At 40.6% G+C, this 19,142-nt stretch overlaps 1 protein-coding gene across 1 annotated transcript in view; it reads left to right on the top strand.

Annotated features, from left to right (window-relative positions):
• Positions 1 to 19,142, top strand: part of cps1 (carbamoyl-phosphate synthase 1, mitochondrial) — a 63,307-nt gene that overhangs the window by 27,192 nt on the left and 16,973 nt on the right. Inside the window, exons 26-32 of the mRNA XM_030112546.1 lie at positions 1,507 to 1,701; positions 3,388 to 3,455; positions 6,810 to 6,885; positions 8,752 to 8,829; positions 13,779 to 13,886; positions 15,389 to 15,478; positions 15,727 to 15,897. Coding sequence (XP_029968406.1) covers positions 1,507 to 1,701; positions 3,388 to 3,455; positions 6,810 to 6,885; positions 8,752 to 8,829; positions 13,779 to 13,886; positions 15,389 to 15,478; positions 15,727 to 15,897 — 786 coding nt within the window. The remainder of the gene's footprint in view (positions 1 to 1,506; positions 1,702 to 3,387; positions 3,456 to 6,809; positions 6,886 to 8,751; positions 8,830 to 13,778; positions 13,887 to 15,388; positions 15,479 to 15,726; positions 15,898 to 19,142) is intronic.

Raw genomic sequence — 19,142 nt, 5'->3', positions numbered from 1 at the left:
CAGCTCCAAAATAATGGTTCATTTGAAAATATTCGAAATTAAACAAGAACAGCATGACTCATTATCATAAACCTCCCACAGAACAGAAAACGCTGTGAACACACTCACATGGGATTTTCTTTGGTATTCTGTACTAGAAATGCGCTGGACCCCCTTTTACCATCAAAACTGGCTGGAATCTTGTTGGTATAGATTTAATAAGGTGCTGGAAACATTTCCTCTGAGATTTCTGTACATATTGATTTGTTCCCTGCACGTCCATGATGTGAATGTCTTGTTTCACCACACCTCGAATAGAGATCTGTTGACTGAGGAGGCTACTGGAACACAGTCAACTCACTGTTAACTCATGCTAAACTGAATTTGGACCATTTATTTTACTATATTACAGAATCGTGTATGATTGAAAGGCCTTTTTTGATATGTGTCTAGGTTGATCTAAGTTAGTTCACCTTTCTGAAACATATATCTTCTTATTCTGAGTGGAAAACAGGTTTGTTTGGTGTAAGTATAGTTTTAGTTGATGAATGTGTTAAATAATCAAGTTGATTTCATGCTTGAAAATGATTTTTTTTGCCATCCACTATCAGTGTTAAAGCAGTCCTCTTTTTTGATATTCACATGAATGGAGATAGTTTTATTATAATAAATATGATGGAGGAAACCTGCTTCGTTTTTATTTTTGTGGCCAGTGTGACCCCTGCTGACCCCGATCATGTCAAAACATGTTCAAGGGCACTATTTCCCTGCGCCTAAGTTTGCCGGCGCCTGTGTTTTTCTGCCGCGCGTGTGTGTTTGCTTACTAATGTCCACTGACTCTCCCTTGCGGAGAAATCGTAATCCAGTTAAAGTTGTGATGGGATCGGAGTGTGATTAAGTGTTTGTTTGTACAGGGAGATAGCATTACCATCAATCCCTCTCTCACAGCTACGGTCCCCCTCTTGCTCTGAATTTGTGCATGTGTGTGTATGTGTGTGTGTGTGTGTGTGTGTGTGATAAATATGGCATTAGAGCATGGAGATAAACCCTGGACAGGAGCAGGAGAGCAGGCCCATGAATAATGAAGAGATACAACCTGGTATTGCCATGGAAACAGCATTCCCCTTGGATCAGCTTGACAGGAAAAGGAGCTGCACGCTGTTATTAAAAGAAGCGCGCACGCATACACACACACAAGCACCTTCTCCGCTGATAACTAAACCCATGGCATGCCTGAGATCAACTGTTGGTGTTTGTCTCATATTTTCAGCGGTCGGAATGATTGCGAGTGGCCGCGGGTTTCAGGCTCTACATCCAGGCTGACAGGCCTGTGGCAGGGCGTCTCTCCTCCTCCTGTCTTTTCTCCCATTTCTTTGACACATTCTTGTGTGTTGCTCCCCATGTTTTATCCTCTCCCGTCTGTACCAGTCTGGATAAAGCGGGTGTCGAAGATGCCTGGATGGACGTTAGATCCTCCCAGACTTATGCGATCTCTTTTCAATTTCGCCGCCCTCTTGTCTCATGCAGGGCTGCTCCGGGAGCATCGTGTCAGTGGGAGGTCAGATTCCCAACAACCTGGCCGTCCCGCTCCACCGCAACGGGGTGAAGATACTGGGCACCAGCCCCCTCCAGATCGACCGGGCCGAGGAGCGCTCCATCTTCTCCAGCATCCTGGACGACCTCGACGTGGCCCAGGCCCCGTGGAAAGCTCTGAACTCCCTGGTGAGGGCAAACATTAGAAATAACGACTCACTGGGGCGTTGTGAGTGTTTTGTGCCGTCGATTCGAAGGCACGGAAGCATTCTGAGACCAGACATGAACGTCAGAGATCAGCTTGTTTGGTTTCATTTTGCTGCGTTTATGAGAAATATACAGTCATCAGGTCAAAACATATATTCAGCTGTCTTGACTGCACCATGAAAAAGTAATCAAGTGAATGATCAAAGTGATTCAAACTTCAGACTCTTTATTCTGATTATTCTTTTAATGTATTTGCATATCTACCTTTTAGATATCATATATGTGTATATTTCAAACAGCAACCAATTGAAATATTTCTTTCTACTTTTGTAAAAACTTACCTAGGACGTTTTTGAAAATGTTTAATTATGTTAAAGAAAAAAAAACTATGAAAAGAAGATGAAGAACTGAAAATGTGATGTATAAGTAAAGTGCATTCATTGAGCTTACAGGTTTTTTGTGTTTGTGCAGATAAAATTGCAGTTTTGCAAGTTCGTCCATCTCATTTGCTGCTTCATCTAACGAAGCTGGAGATGAAGTCCATCAATTCAATCGATCACAGTTCAAACATCGGGAGTCACCAATTAGCCTCAAATGAATGTGTTTGGACTGTGAGACGATATCAGAGTAAATCCTCATGAAAACTCCTCACTTGAAGGCAGGAACTCAAACCCACAGACGTTTTGCTGCAGTCTCCTACAGCGACATGGACTTATATAGTTTTAAAGATTTCATTTCTTCACTTTCTTGGTTTGATATTTTCTCCAGCGTAGCGGTACAGTTCCCCACAACTTTTCACGCATTGTTTCATGTTTTTTCCTCTATTTGTCCCTCTCAACTGGCTGCCGGCAACATCTGAACGCCGGACCGTTAGATCCCTCTGCGGAACACGCCGAGCACTGAAATCTATCAGCAGTCGCCGCTAAAACGTGTCTGCTCCATTACCGTTGCTCATGTTTTCAGTTACCACCGAGGAGCTATTATCCCTGTACACACACAGATAAAGTTCCGTTTCTCTCCAGAGTCTACCCACATATTCTATTTTCATGCCAATCTCAAAGAAACGGTTTGTTTTTAATGGGTTGGAATAACTCCAGCGTAGCCGTGGGGAGACGGTTCTGGCGTCTCTGGGAAGCTGTTCTGTGTTTGTAAATAGTACTTCACCTAGCGAGTCAACAGTGGGTAATGATGGAGAGAAAAAGACTCGACCTGCAGAGACGGAGAAGAGAGGAGTGATGACGATAATGGCCATGATGAGGAAGACATGCAGCCTTTTTTTTTTTCGCTGATAGACTCTGTCCCCACCTGCTCTTTCCTCCATTATTGTTAACTGAACAGGGGCAGTGAAAAGGGAGATCAGTTGAAGCTTCCATTTTTTTTTTTTTCCAGTTGTTGGAGTGCTTTTTGTTTTTCCTTTACTGCGTTGATTGGGTGTGTTTGTGGCAGAACTGAGAAGAGGTACAAAATATCAAGAGCGTGGGATATGAGCGGTTTAGTAGGATGAGCTTCACTTTGATCTGTTAAACACACCCTTGTCTCAATATTCAGTCTGAAATGTGGCTAAAATCACATTTACCTCTTTTGAATGACTGACAGTTTGCGATTGATTATTCTGAATTATGTCTTTTGTCACTGTGAGATTAAGACACTGTTCCCGTTTCCTTACAGGATGACGCCTTTACTTTTGCCAACCAGGTGGGTTATCCCTGTCTGCTGCGGCCATCGTATGTTCTCAGGTGAGCTTAAAACAATAACACCTAACGTGGATTCCCCCAGGTTATTTGTGTGTCTATAAATCATCCATGTACTTCCCCATCACTATAATTCCTGGGCTGTATGTATAGCATCGAGAAAGCAAAAACAGAGCTCTGTGTATATCTCGCAGGAATTACAGTGGCTCCACAGGACTTCTGCAGTACGACCGTTCAGTTAGTCAAGAACACAAGCTTCCCATCACCGCCACAAACATATATTCCTGACTGATAAACACTTACAGAAAACAACTGGCAGTCATTGAACTCACTCACTCATTGCACATTTGTTGACAATTCTACAACCAGAAGATCAAAATAAATCCAGGCGTCTCTGAACTGCAACTGAGTAACAGTTGTGCAACAAGTTACATGATAATATTAATTCCTCCGATTTTTTTTAGATGCACAACTATACAACAAATGATGTCATTAGTTTGCTTGTCATATTTGTAGCCCATGCAGTTTATCAGCAAATACTGAGAACAGTAAAGCCACGGATGGCTGAGTCGTGATAAGAAAACCTTCTTATTAGCTAATTCACAGACTAATTTCCAACTGAATAAAAAGATTTTTTTTCTTCTTTTTCTTCTTATGATGATTAATGAAGTCAGACTAATGCTCCATAACCATGCAGTGACGCATCCATCCAGCAGATGTCATGAAGACACCCTGGATTCAGCCAGGAGTCACACTGGAAACTTCTATTGGAGTTTTTTGGGCTTTTTTTTTTTTTTTTAATTTGAGTGTTTTTTTACTTTCAAGTGTGATGTTGTTTTGAAGGAAATCTGTGGATGCACTGCAGGGAAGCAGTGGGAAACACTGAAAGCAGGCCACTGTGTAACATTTAAAACTACTAAACATCAAAGTCATTTTATTAAGTGGTGGGATGTATAACAGCATTGAAGTCCTCCTCCGCTTGATGTTGAAGTCTGAATCTAATCTAATAATTAGTAATCCTCTCTATCCATTGACTTGTGGTGAGTGCTGCATGCGATTCGGTTTGAGAGGAAGCTCCTCTTCTCTTATTTCCAGCATCGGCGTAGGGTGAACTCTCTCTGATCTTTACTATCCCTGAAGTTTTTTTTTTTTTTTTTTTTTTCCCTCACTTCTTCCCACTGACACACTCGGTAATATTTTCTGAATGTTCCTCTCAGCTCCAGTGCACAGCCGCTCACACATTTACACACCAAACATTTGCTTCCTCGTCAGACCCGGGCTACATATTTTTTTTTTTTTAAAGTAAAATTTACTCACACCGAACAAACTATGCATCTTATTTGCATGTTTAAGTCCATCCATCCTTTTGGTGGAGAAAAACATTTACTTAGCATTAATACTGCTGTGACACACCAGCACTGCCAGGCACAGCTGTGTAATGACGAGGCACAAATGTCTCGACACATTCTGAGCTCTGATCTGCTCCGAATATTGTGTAAGCGTCCCTTTTTGCTCCCCAGAAGCAACTGTGATGAACTTTGGAAATCGGATTCAGCATTAACTTCTGCTGCACTGTGAGACACGCAGCCATATCTGATCACTCCGGCTAACCTCTGTTCCTTTCTTGAACCACGGTTGGATAAATACTGACCACTGCAGGCTTCAGAAGATCTGCAGTTTTGGAAATGCTCTAAAAAAAAACAGTTCTGCTCTTGTCAGATTCACTTAAATCACATCAACTTCGAGGACAAAATGGTAAATTGTTGCCTAATACGTTCCGCTCACCAAAAGGTGGCATTATAAATAAATGATCCGTGTTGATTAAATCACCTGTCAGTAGTCGCAGTGTTGTGGCTGATTGGTGTATTTATTAGTAAAACAGCTTCCATTAGAAATCACTCAAACTCTTTATTTTTTTTTTAATCTGTGTGTGTGAGTTGTGCACAATTGACCAGACTAATAACGCCAAGCAGGAAATGGAAAATAACTACCTGCTTTTATTAAAAAAAGATATCTGCAGTTGTTCACTGACGTGCCGAGTCTCTCTCTGGAGATATTTCAGGAGTTGGGCGTTGTGTCCTGGAAGCTGAATGCAAATCAAATTGATAAACAAGTATGTGAAGCCATTGAGCCAGTGATTAATATTTGCTCAGATGGTCTGAAACACAAACGAAAGTCTTCCTTGCCATGAATTGTGCGCTTCATAGCTGCTTTTCTTCGAAATGTTCTCAAACATTTGTTATGAGTTCACGCTGATGACATTTTTTGCTTCCAAAAAGCTCATCCTCTGTTCTTTATTTTGTGCTGCTTTTGTATTGTTCATGATAATTTTGCATACTGTTCAGTATGTTGATGAATTTGTTGTGCTGTTCTTTCTGAAATAGAGCAGAAAACCGCTATATACAACCACAGGAAAATTATTGTCAATGACTCTGTTAAATCTAGATGTGGTTTTTCATTTATACTGCTGTACTTCTTTGTGTTTAACAGGTGGACAGTCATTCATCTCCTTCTATCTCTGAAAAGAGAATCAGACAATTCTCGCAGGATTCTCCATCAATCCTGCGAGAACGGGCAGAATTATTTTTGTTTTGGGCGGCCGTTAAAAACCCCTTCAGATTCGCACTAACAAAAAAAGAAAAAAAAAAAAAGGAAAGGAAAAAGATCAAAGCTGGTTTTTACGTTGCTAAATCAAATAAAGGAAGACTGATAGTGGAAAGGATTCTCAGTTGTTACTGATGAAGAAGGAAGAGAGCTGCTTTAAAATTCTCATATTGCTGCAAGCTCTGGGTGACCGTGGGTGGTTTTTGTGCTGCAGTTCATAGAGAATCATCATAACTGCTACAGAGACATTAGAAAACTGAGGCCAGGTGGCACCTGAGTGATGTGATGTGCCGTGATTGATACGCGTTGTTGCAGCGTCTGTCGCCGGTACCCAAACGACTGGTCAGTATTCATCTGGGATCTGGCCATATGTCTGCCTCTGAGCGACAGACAGCTTAGCATTAAAGCACTGACCCGAGCCGGTGGCCTCTCTCTGTCCTCTTTCCACTCAACCCCTTCTTCTCAAACAGGAGGATAGCCCAGCCAGCAGTCTGAAATCAAAAACAACACCACAACAAAACTTGCCTAAATCCGTTGTTTTTTTAATGATGAAGTTCTGAACTCGTTTTCAGGAGCCCGGAGTGCTTTTTCGACCTAAATAGCTGCTGTTCTCCCTCTTCCTCCCTCTCTTTCCTTATTTTGACTGTTTCCAGACCTTGCTCCCGATGGTAATGGTGATGCAATGGAGAGATAATGAGTGTTTTGAACAATCATTTGAAGCTTGTATGTTCCCATGTTTGCTTGCCTTTCTTCCTCCCCTCATACGCTTCCCCCCTCCCCCTCCTCTTCCTCCAGCGGCTCTGCCATGAACGTTGCATATGGAGAAGAGGAGATGAAACGCTTCTTGGAGGAGGCCACCCAGGTGTCCCAGGTGAGATCCGTCTGAACTTCACGCTCCCATGTGAGGCAGACATATTGCCACGTCGTTTGTTCCTAATGACTCACCTTCACTTCTCATTTTTTTCCACTGCCTTGAGCTAAACTGAATTAGCGTGTTACAGCAGATGACCTCTTTCTATCTCTACGTTACACACACACACACACACACACACACACACACACACACACACACACACACTTGTATGACAGATACTGCCTACTGGCAAAACTACTTACTGGTATTTGGTGCTGAGGTCCTGACTTCACGTAATGCCTCCACCTGTACATACAAGCACACAAACAGGTGTGGAACGTGCAACAGTGTCCTGAAGATAATGTAAAATACAGTACAGATAAAGACAAACTTTGCCGTTGAACACTTCCCTGGAGATGTAACTACACATAGCTCTCTGTACGCGTAGATCTCTGATTTGTTTCCCCTCCATTTGTCTCCCTTTTTGAAGTAATTTAGCTCAAAAACAGTTCCATCGACGACATGTTCCACTCGTCTTTAGTCGCATTTGCTTTAGAAGTACAAACAGTTAAATACTATTTGATAGTATTTGAAAGCACACACATCAGTGCGCAGGTATGGGGAAACCCACCGGGGGAAAGGCGCTCGTCGAAGCGCTTTGATTCAACACTGAAGCATACAAACGAGTTTTGAGCTCTAAAGCAAGCCTGCTTCACGGCTCCCGTTTCACAGCCAGCAGCCATGATTAGTAATCTAGAAACAGTGGCACATTCGATCGTGATTAAAAGTGTGGTAAGCTTAATACAGACCCAATTTATTATGATCAAAGTATTTTCAGAAAATGCGATGAAATGATGTTTCAGAAATAATACTTGATGTCTTTCCACTATAATAGATCAGATCATTGCAAGATTTACTTGCTGGAATTCTGTTCAGTGTTACGTTAAGTTTAGGTTATGCTGCGAAGATGTTTGAAATGATTAAACTGAAGAGAGCAATCACCCAAGGTTTTTGGTTTCAATCATCTTTTCTTTGAGTTTCAGCTAATTATTGGGCTTGCCGGCCAGCATCTTTATTGTTTTGGTTTAGTAGCTCTGCTCTAATAGAATAGTTTTTAATGATAGCAGGCAGATGTTTCCAGCAAAAAAGAGAAGGAAATCTCAGCTTGTCAGGGAATATATTACAGCTGAAGACAAGAACGTTCTGTCTTGAGTAGACCACAGCCAATACATCTGTAAACCTGAAACTAATATAAAAGCTGCCATTATGAGGACCAGGGTCTGCACTTCTTATGCACATATAGTTAAATGCCATCAACTCCAGCAGCCAGTCAAGAACAAGAAAGCACAAATGACCTTTTGAAATATGTTTTATAATGCTGTCGATAAATTGTAATGATTTCCAAATAGATTACTCTTGAAGTTATAAAATATGAGTGCAGCCATTCAGCACGCACAAAATGATTTGTAACCAGCGTCCCTGTTGAAGATGCAAAGCAGTGGAGCGATTGTACGAAAGGACACGTCTGCTGATGCCACCATGCACTTTCATGAATAGCAAGGCTGTTTTATCTCATTAAAAGTGGAAACTTGAACCACAATCCAAACCTTTTTCCTTGAGCCCTCCAGCTTCATATGAAAAAAAAAAAAACTATGGACTCCTGTAATCTCTGAGTTACCAAAACTTTACTGAGAAGCAAACAGCGAACTGGAGCCTACAAACCCACATTGACAACATACAGATAGCTTTCAGCAGTTTCCAAGATTTATGCTGAATTTTCTGTGACATGTATAAATCGGCAAACTTTTTTTTCAGTGCTGAAGGCTGAATGTAACATGTTAAAATCGCTTTTCTTGAACGGGCTCGCTGCTGTTTCTCCTCCAGGAGCATCCAGTGGTCATCACCAAGTTCATCCGTGGAGCCAGGGAGGTGGAGGTGGACGCCGTGGCCAAAGACGGCAAGGTAATGTCTATTTCCAGCTACGCAGGCTCTTCATAACAGCATGAACTTGTCATGCTCTGTACATGAACTAAATGTACGACATGAATTGGACTTATTATAACGCCCCGCCTGCAATAATCACACAAAACGCCAGAACAGAAGATAAACATTGTGGTTTCATTAGAAATATAACCTCCTTTAACAGCATAGCGTGTCTACATAATGTAAAATAATGTTCCACTGTGTAAGAGGCCAGAAAATAACACTGTTTGTCCCCCTTTTTATTTTTGCTGACATTCTGTTCGACTATATTTTCATTTATAATAGTATCATTGTTATTCATCTTCCCAGTCTGGTATTATTCAGTCCTACATTATTTTTTAGTTTAAACAGAGAGGCAGGACAGATATTGAGCCCAGTGGAAGAATAAAGTGGAAGTAATCTCATTCATCTTCACTGGGAAAAGGAGGAGAAAAAAACCCCATCACAGAACAGATAGATCTGATGGGCAGAAGGGAATACATTAAAGGTGAAATACAGAAAAGTGGTAGTGATAAATGTTTTTTATTTCTTAGATTATATCAATTTAAGACATATTGAAATCATTCTTGTTGATTTAAATATATATTTTTAAACTGAGTAAAAGGCTCAGACCTTCTTTTTTCAGGTGCTTTTTGTGCGTTCTTTTGTGATCTTTAACTGCATTTTTTCAAGGGCCAGGATTTCTCTCAGTGGATACATTAAGATCCAGATGTATTCACAGTGGAATAATCTTACATTTGAAACCTGACTGACATATTAATCTTTGATATTTTTATCTCAGATTATTGCTAACTGGTATCACCTGTGTAAACTACTAGGGGGCGATAGCAATACCTCACGGTGCTCCATGTTAGAGTTTGTGGAGATCGCTGTCAAGTGAGAGGATTGATGAATATATTTCACAATGTGAAAAGGAGTTCTCGAAGCATCAAACGAAAAGATGACGCAAAAAGCCACCACTGACTGAATAGTCCATAACACCGATTTTTTTTTTTTTTTTTGTAATTCAAGTTTTTATTTCTTTTTCACAGCTTAGAACAAGACAAACAAAAACAGACAGCAGTGAACAATACAAAATGTGGCCAAACTAACATACAAAATGAGTACTCTACTTTAATTCACCGTATCTAAAATGGTTAAGATGTTTCAAAAATCTGAGCCCAGGATTCAACAAAGTTATCCATGTCATTATTCACTCTAGCCAATAATTTTTCATATGTTACAATTTTCTGCATATTTTCTTTCCACCTACTAAACTCTGGAGCAGAAGGATTCTTCCACACACTCAAGATTACCCGAGCTGCTGTAATTATCCCCAATTTTACAACCACATATTTACATTTAGATATACCTGGAATTACTGATTTATCCCCCAACAGACATAATTTTGGTGACCTTGGCACCGTCATCCCAATCCACGCCCCTATCTGAAGTAAAACTTTTTCCCAAAAAGGATAAACCTTGTTGCATTCCCAAATAGCATGCATAAAAGTTCCAGTAGCGGAATGACATTTCCAGCAGTTATCATTTTGCATAATTCCCATTCTTTGGAGTTTGGAGGGTGTTAGATACCATCTATGTATTAGTTTATACTGAATGAATTTCCCTTTAGCCTCTTTGACAAATTTACAAGAATGCAACAATATTTTATCCCATTCTTCCTCATTTATAGTACATCCTAAATCCCTTTGCCATACCGTTCTCAGGTTTTCACATATACCTTTTTTTAGATTATTAAACAATTTATATACAACAGCTGCCCTATGCGCTTTACACGGCAATTCACAGAATTCTACAATCAAATTTGTTTCCCTCTTAAAATTTCCTTTTATGATGCAGTCCCTTAATTGTAAATATCTCCAAAAGTTACCCCTTCTTTCTACTCCATATGTTTGAATAATTTCCTCAAATGACATAAATACCCCATCTTTATAAAGATCACTTATTATATGAATTCCTTTATCAATCCACTCTTTCCAAAAAATAGCTCTTTTGCCAATCCGTACTGCTGAGTTATACCATAACGTGGCATAAGATTGTCTCAAATGTGACGCTCCACACAATTTATGCAGCTCTCTCCAAACATACTTTGAGTAATTGAGAACAGGGTTGCTCTGAAGATCTGGTTTGTTTATATTTGTCTCCTGGGATAAGAAGTCCATAGGTGTGAATGGGTCCACCCATTCCTTTTCAATTTTAATCCAATTAGAGTCAGATTCAGTTTTTGTCCAATGCTTTACAATTCTTGACATTTCAAAAGCGAGGTTGTACAAATTCACATTTGGAAGAGCCATTCCTCCAATGTCTCTCGGAGCCCACATTTTCTTTAAATTGACCCTAGGTCTCTTCATATCCCACAAAAATTGTTTCACCATCGTTTCAAATTGTATTAGTATTTCTGTGGGTATTATAATCGCACTTTCAGACTTTGCATTCTTCCCGTCAGCTGAAGAATCGTCTTCCGTCAGTACAGGCGACATTTCTGTGTGCTCCGGAGGCTGCTGTGTCGGTGTGTTGTTAGCATGGTTGCTAGCTAGCTTCCTCGTAGTTAGCCTCGTAGCGGCAGCTCCCTTAAAAAAAACTCGATTTAGCACCACCAGACATCATCGAAGGGGTATGAAGCTTTGACAAAGTATCCCTTAAAACAAAAACTGTCAAAATCCCGACTTTACATGAAGTGTATGTTTCGAAAAGTTATGAAATTAATGGTGGGTTTCAGGAGCGAAACTAGTGTGCAGCCATCACACCCTGCGGTCCCACCGGACTCCCCATAACACCGATTGTTACAAATGCACATCAGTGGATCTTATTTACAATAAAACTGGCGTCGCTACAGAAGGTGTCTGAGTCACCACAACACAAAGCACACAGATATAGTGGATCATTGGAGAAATATGCTGCGCATAAATCTCTGTAATCCCATGTAAGCGGAACTATTAACTGAACTTAATCTGAACAAGAAAAAGGACAAGTGTGGTTTGTGTTGAGGAGATTACACATAAATCGAACAGCTGTCAAACCCAGAGTTTAAAAGTTTAAAAGATCTTCTCATGGTTTTCTTTGGTTTATTTTGTTTATTGAGTTACAAAGAGTTTAATTTGATGGGAATGACAACATTTTCACATCCAGAGGCCTGCTGGTTTTATCTGTTTATATGCAATGTTTGTTTGTTTGTTCCTCTTTATGTTAACTGTTTTTGTGTTGCATTTAAAGAAAATAAATAAATAAAGGACAACTAAGAAAATGTTAAAATGAACACATGAATAAGCTGAAAAAAGTTGCCACAGAAATTAAGTCAGACACTTTTCCCATCTCATCGTGTCATGTCTAGATTCAGATATACAGTACATGTGTATAATGAACCATCAAAGTGAAGAATGTTTTAGTGGAAATTTTAAGGGAAATGTCAATCTTACAGTTTCCAAAAATCCTAAAAACCTGGCATGTTTTTAGTACAATTACCAAAAAAACGATTCCTGTGATTCATTGGTTACATTGAAATTGAACTCTCAGTAACCTTAAAGCATACCCAAGATACTTGATTATAGTTAAATATGAGTATAAGACGAGATGGCATTTTGTCATCAGAACTCACTCAATTCAGATTTCAAATCATTTTATTATCAAACTATACATAATTCAAAGACGTGTTTAATGCATAAATTGTGATGACTTTGGGGCAGGATTGTAGCTTAAAACATTATTTACTTATTTGTAGTGCAGAGATGAACATATGCATGCTGTGTTACTTCCTGTGCTTTGTGTATGAGAGCGTGGTCGGGTTGGTGTGAAGGGAAAGTAAGAGCCCACTTTCAACCATAGTTAATGGGAAGAAAAAAATTCACCTGTTGTTCAAGATGGAGGTAAAGAAGACATCTTTGATTAAGATGGAAAGCATGTGTCAAAAAAAAAAATCAAACTACTCAGGATATTGTGGACAGATAAACAACAACTGTGCCTCACAAGTTGAATTTGAACCTTAAATAACCCGGGAACGCGTCGAATTTCACACCACATTTTGCAGCAAAAGTCACTTGACAGTGAACAGTGAGCAGGTAAAAAAGTTACATATTTCTTGAACTTTCAGTGCAGGTCGCGCCACCCCAGTGCTTGTCCTGAACGTCTTTCTCCCATTGTTTAGATGGCGAGAGTCATTTCAAGGGTGTCATTTTTAAACGTGTACTATCCACTCGCATGGCAGATTTTCTCAGCCCGTCCTTTCTGAATACAACCCCCCCCCCCCCCCCCCCCCACTTCATCTTCAGTATCACATTAACAAGCTGTCCATTCATTGAATACCAAACAGGCCTCATTACTCGTGGCCACGGTTGTGTGTGTGCCTGCGTCCGCGCGCGCGTGTGTGTGTGTGTGTGTGTGTGTGTGTGTGTGTGTGTGTGTGTGTGTCGGAGAGTGAAAAAGTCAGAGATAATACGTATTAATTACCGGCTGTATCTGAAGAGGCCTAATGAATGCTGTAGTTAGCAGCAGTTTAAATGAGCTAATGACACGGCGGCTCATTTACAGAGCAACGCTGGCTGCGTGGAGATACTGATCTCTTTTCCTTCGGGTGAAACGTTGGAACTTATTCTTTTGACACTGCTGATTGTTTTTGTACCGGATTCATTAATAAATACAAAGCCTCTGAATTTATTTCCTTTCTCCAAATGTAAAATCCAGCACCTGCTGTTTTCCAACTAGCGCGCCGTGTGTTGACGCTACACTGTGGTTTTTCACTGTGACACTGTGTTGGTATAAACATGTCAAGTCTGGAGGCCGCCTCCCTTCAAGTCTAAGGTTCTCTCTCGGTCAACAAACCAAGGCTGTGAAAAGAAGGCTCGCCTCGGGGAGCTCATTTCTGTCGCCTGTCGGAGCTGCGAACTGCCTGCGAATTCTCTCTGTGTGTGATTATCTCCCCGCCGTCTGTCCAGGTTCTGGTCCACGCCATAACGGAGCACGTTGAAGACGCAGGGGTGCACTCGGGAGACGCCACCCTCATTCTGCCCACCCAGACCATCAGCCAGGGGGCGCTAGAGAAGGTGGGTGAAGGTTCTCTTGTCTTAGAATACAAAGAATGGTATTTGTGCAGTAAGAGACTGATGCTCACAGCACCTGTTGACTGCTCCTCTAAAACTCAGATGCACATTGAGGCACGCTGTCGCAGTTCAAACAGAAAAATGAAAGCTATTAAATTTTACTTTTGAACAGAGCAGACTTGTGGGGAAGCTAAATCAAAACATCAGTGAATATTCTCAATAAAATCTGATGGACTGCGGCTGGAGTCATTCTGATTCCTATCCTCAGTCTCTGTCAGAATAATAATTTACAGAGTTATTGGAGCTTTTTCTGTTTACAAGCAGTTGAGCAACAGCGTGTAGCTGAAAACAAGCTTTCATAATCTCAAAATATAATCATTTCACTTTAACAATATAATAGCTCCACTTACAGGAGGATTTATATGATAAACTGTATTGAATAATATCTATATAGTGTGTTTGATATGTCAGTTTTCAACATCACATGTACGCATGTGAGAAACGCCTCTCAGTATTAGTGATAATTTCACACTGAGAGAAAATAATTCTCCTTTTGTTGAAGCAGATGTTTGATATGTGCCCGGTGTAAAACGTCCCTGCTCAAACTGCAGAGAGATGACAGCAGTGTTCACAGGTGGAGCCTCGTCCCCCGTGAACTGTTTCAGCACAGGATTTAATCACCAGCATTGATCAGCCTCACAGGATCACTCCCAGGAACTCTGAATGTCCATTTGTTTATCTCATCATAAAAATTCTTTTATCAAGCGGAAGCTGTTTCCACTGAAAGCTTCCTGTCTCTCTGACAGAAACCCCAAATCAAAGAGCTTGATAAACCTCCACAGTGTTATTTAAAGAGCCTGGGACACACGTTAACTGTGGGTTGTCTTTTCTAAAACAGCTGTTTATTGCTGCAGTTTCTGAGCAAAAAAATCATTCGCCAACATCTTCATAAAATCCGTGGCTGTGGCCACAGCTAATAACCACTTACACACTCTGAGCTAACAGGCAGGGATCCTCCTTGGGATAATGAACATTTTCTACTCATTACTTTTGTAAATCTTGCTGTTCGGAGCACAAAACCAACTTCTCATATTCACGTCTGCATGAGTTTGCATTCACTCTTAGTTATTTTCTGCTCCCTGCACATGTTGTTACAAATTGCACAATGTTATCATATAAGTTAAAGAACTTGTCAGGATCCTGATTGAACTGATCAGTTGTCTAATGAATGAATATAGTGCAGTAAAGCAAGACTCTTCTGGATCAAACCTTCTTCGGAAGTTTATTTAATTGGAATGCTGTCAATAAATCATAGGAAGTATTCCTGGGTTTTTAGATTGTATTTGAAATTTACAGGGAATCAGGCCAATTATCTCATATATAGCAAAATAATAATAATAATAATGATAACAATAATTTGAGTTGATTTTAGTATTGTCATAATGATAGAAAGCCAATGTGGCCTCATATTTAATGTTTCCATGTTCCTTTCTCTTTGCTTTAAGGTCAAAATTGCCACCCGGAGGATTGCACATGCATTTGAGATTTCGGGCCCCTTCAACACTCAGTTTCTGGTTAAAGGCAACGATGTAATGGTAGGTAATATTTTCTACCGGTATGGCTCACTGATGAATTTACATTTTCACCATTACATTTCACCTGCAGATTGAAATTACCTCACAAAGCCGGATTTCTTTAATGTTATTATGTCACATTCAGTTTTGATGTTACAGCTGAAGCACACTGCATATTTTGTTAATTACACTAAATTAAACTACTACTGTTTTGAGGGAAAATTGCTATTTCTTTAACATAAACGTATTGGTTTTCTGTGTTACTGCAGGTGATTGAGTGTAATCTGCGGGCATCACGCTCCTTCCCGTTTGTGTCAAAAACCATCGGTGTGGACTTCATCAATGTGGCCACCAAAGTGATGGTGGGGGAGCCTCTGAACGAGGCCAGTCTGCCCTCCCTGGAGAAGCCCATCATTCCCATTGACTACGTAGGAATCAAGGTAAGAAGACAAACTGTGCTGTTTGTGGCTGAAAGACAAACATGACTGGCATTTGCTGAAATATTAGTTTCACGAATGGATTTTTGACTCCACAGCAAGTAGGTTGGTAAACGTATGAAAGAATGAATTGCCTTCAAAAAGAATCACGATCCTTCTAATTTTTGGCTTGATCGCCAGCATGCCTTACAATCCAATGCCCGTGAAACGGTTTGGAGAATGACGGGTCGTTTTCTGAATTTGTGAGAAGAAAGTTGGTCAAAAGAGAACTACCCTCAAGCTAACCTGATCACTTGTTGAAGAAGCTTCCTGGAAGCAGCTTGAGCACCGCAGTGAGCCCACATATCTGAAGTGAAATGAATCCACGGTGTTTACTCCAAAGGATATCCCAATGACGCTGCTAAGACGGTGCCCACTCACTCCTGTGTGCCGCAAGTTGAGGTCGGGTATTTTTTTTTTTTTAACGTCAGCTCACTGCCGCTCCTTTTTCATAGCAGACGGACACTTGAGCGGCACAAGCACCGCTCTGATGTAATCAGCGGCCACAGAGCAGATCCGATGGCCGCCAAAACGGGACCCAAGTGGTCAGCTCAAGTGCCTGCCCTAAATTTTCCTTTGGTCAGACAAAGCTGCAGCTGGCGGTCAAGTGTCCCTGCGAAGAGGCAGGTGGCTCGTGTTTTCAGCTCCTTTGCTTGAGTGGTGAGCCCCAGCGCTTCCTACAATCAGCCCTAAGTGTTTATCAAGTGTCCCTCTAGTTGTGACCTTGTGATCCTGTCCTCAGTGCACGGAGCTGCCCAAGCACACATGAAACAGTTTTGGACTATAATTGTATTAGTTCTTAAACACAAGGGTCTGTACGCTGTAATTGAGGATTGAACTGCAGCTTCTTTTTTTTTTTTCACCGCTGGCTCCATTAAAAACTTTAGGGGTAACTTTACTGTATATTAAAAAAGATATTTAGATATCCCAGGGTCTCGGTTCTTCTCTTCTTTGTGGAAATAACAGACAAAGCTTGAATTAGTTTTATTAAGTCTAAAACCAGAATGAATCTTTTTTCTTTTTTCAGTGCAAATACTTCACTTTCTTTGAAATCTTGTTTGACTCGCTAACAATACCAAGCTCCATTATTCAGTATTAGCTGTATGCTTCTGATTTAAAAGCAGGACAATTTGAGTTGCACAGACTCAACCCGACTGTTCAAACTCTATAACTCACTTTACACAAGGTCTAACAATATTTTAAAGAACTTTCCAGTTTTCAAGTTTTTCCTAAAGTGGTCCCTGTGGTTGAAGTCGGCCGATGATGATCTGAACTGAGCTGTGGAGTTGAGAGGGGAAAGCTTAGTTTTCTTAGTTATCTTTTGTGAGTGCAAGCAAACAATGATTCTCCTGTTTTCTGCAGAATGCACTCTTCGGGCCCATGTAGAGGATAATGCTTTTAATTGAAAATACAAAACTTTCTCTATGTTTTTGTGTCCGTTCACACAACACACTGAAAACGCAGCTTGGGCTCCGTCTCCATGCAGACAGCAGAGATGCTGCTACGCACCACACCCACAGGAAGTAGCTGTTCTGCAGACATGTGAGCAGACTGACAGTAACAATGTTGGCCTCCAGAGTGGCACGATTACCAGTTGATATTCTCTTGGGACCTTTAAGATTGCTATTCCAGAGTCACCCGTAAGAGTAAGCTATATTGGTCGTCTGTCCATACGAATGTCTTTGAACTCACCATTGTAGCACGTTGCTTTCTTCACACATGTGTGGTTTCACTTCAGAAACAAACAGCACCCTCTAGTGGAACAACATTAAAACTACATTGTTTACAGAATTTCCATAGAAACTGGCACTATTTTCAAAGCATTGCCGTGCAAACGTGAAACTATTACGAACGAACACTTAAAAACGATGAGTTTTCACTTGAAACATTGTGTTGTAAACTCAGCCTACATGTGTGATAAGATGCTTTTTTCCTTCCAGACAAACAAGCCTGTGAATAAACAGGAACCACCACTGAAAGGACTTGGCTCAGCTTTTCGATTCCATGAGTTGTAAACATCCCAGTGTGGAATATAAAATACAACAATAACCCAACGTTAAATGACTAATTCTGTACATTTACAGAATTGGTTATTTAACACCTCCGTAGAAAGAGCAACATAACGTGCACCGATCAGCTACAAGAATAAGATGACTGCTAGCTGAAGTGAAAAACTAAAAAACTAAAAACTAAACTAAAATAATAATTTTTTTATCATTGTATTTGTCACTGAGTGGAATATGGGGAACATTTTGTACTCATAATGTTACAAGAAGAAATAAAAAAAGAAGCACCAGGATCTGAGAGTGTTCGAAGGGCCTAATTGTGAGAAAAAATGTGAGGTGCTGTTCTCGTGTAGAGTTCCCACTCTGTGGTGACCAGTATTTATCATAAAAACTCCAAGGAACAAACGCTGTGATGACCAAGGCTCGAAGATGCAAACTGGGAGGAAAGGCGGGTCTAATTCTCATTCAGTTCTTAGCTCTGCAAGTCTTCCAGAAAGGACAGTGCATCGCTGTTGTGTATGGCGCTGACCTAAACAGAGTGACCCAGGTGTTACGGCTGATATAATATATAGTAGTGCTGCATACAGTCCTGTGTGCACAATAACATGGTGCTCTACCTAACATTTGAAGCCCTGTGCTTTAACGGTTCTTGTTTCCCTGGAAGTACCGTGCAGCTCCCTTTGTCTCTGCTCACGCAGCGTCAGGTCCTGTTGTTGCGCCGTTTCCAAAGCTTCGTCGCAGCCCTCTGTACTTCTTATCAAACCACAATTAAAAGTGACTTAAAAGGTAATGCCTACGTCTTGGGTGAAAATGACTTCTAACGTCCCTCAAAGACTCCTTACAACCATTTCTCTGAACTTCTAACAGCCCGATGTGTTATTTAGGATAGTAAATTAATTTCCATGTTAAAAGCAATACATGTATGATATCTTAATAGGTACTGTAGGTTCCACTAATACAGCTTCCGTTGGATCACATAACAAAGGCGGCAATTACTGCTTCATCCCTCCACCTAGGCGTGATGCGGGGGAGTAGTAGGTAGCTTTCTCATACCAAATGGGAGGCTTACTTCTGAGATTGGGCATGAGAGACTTTATGTGTCGCCAGCTGTTCAAAAGCTATTTTTTCCAAAGTAATTTCTCTCTCTAATTACAACAGAGCGGCTGTAACAATGGTTGTAGTTTGGAGCCAATCACGCAGGTA

This window comes from Salarias fasciatus, chromosome 16 (assembly GCF_902148845.1).
Source record: "Salarias fasciatus chromosome 16, fSalaFa1.1, whole genome shotgun sequence".
Lineage (NCBI taxonomy): Eukaryota > Metazoa > Chordata > Actinopteri > Blenniiformes > Blenniidae > Salarias > Salarias fasciatus.
This window is presented reverse-complemented; position numbering and strand designations above follow the sequence as displayed.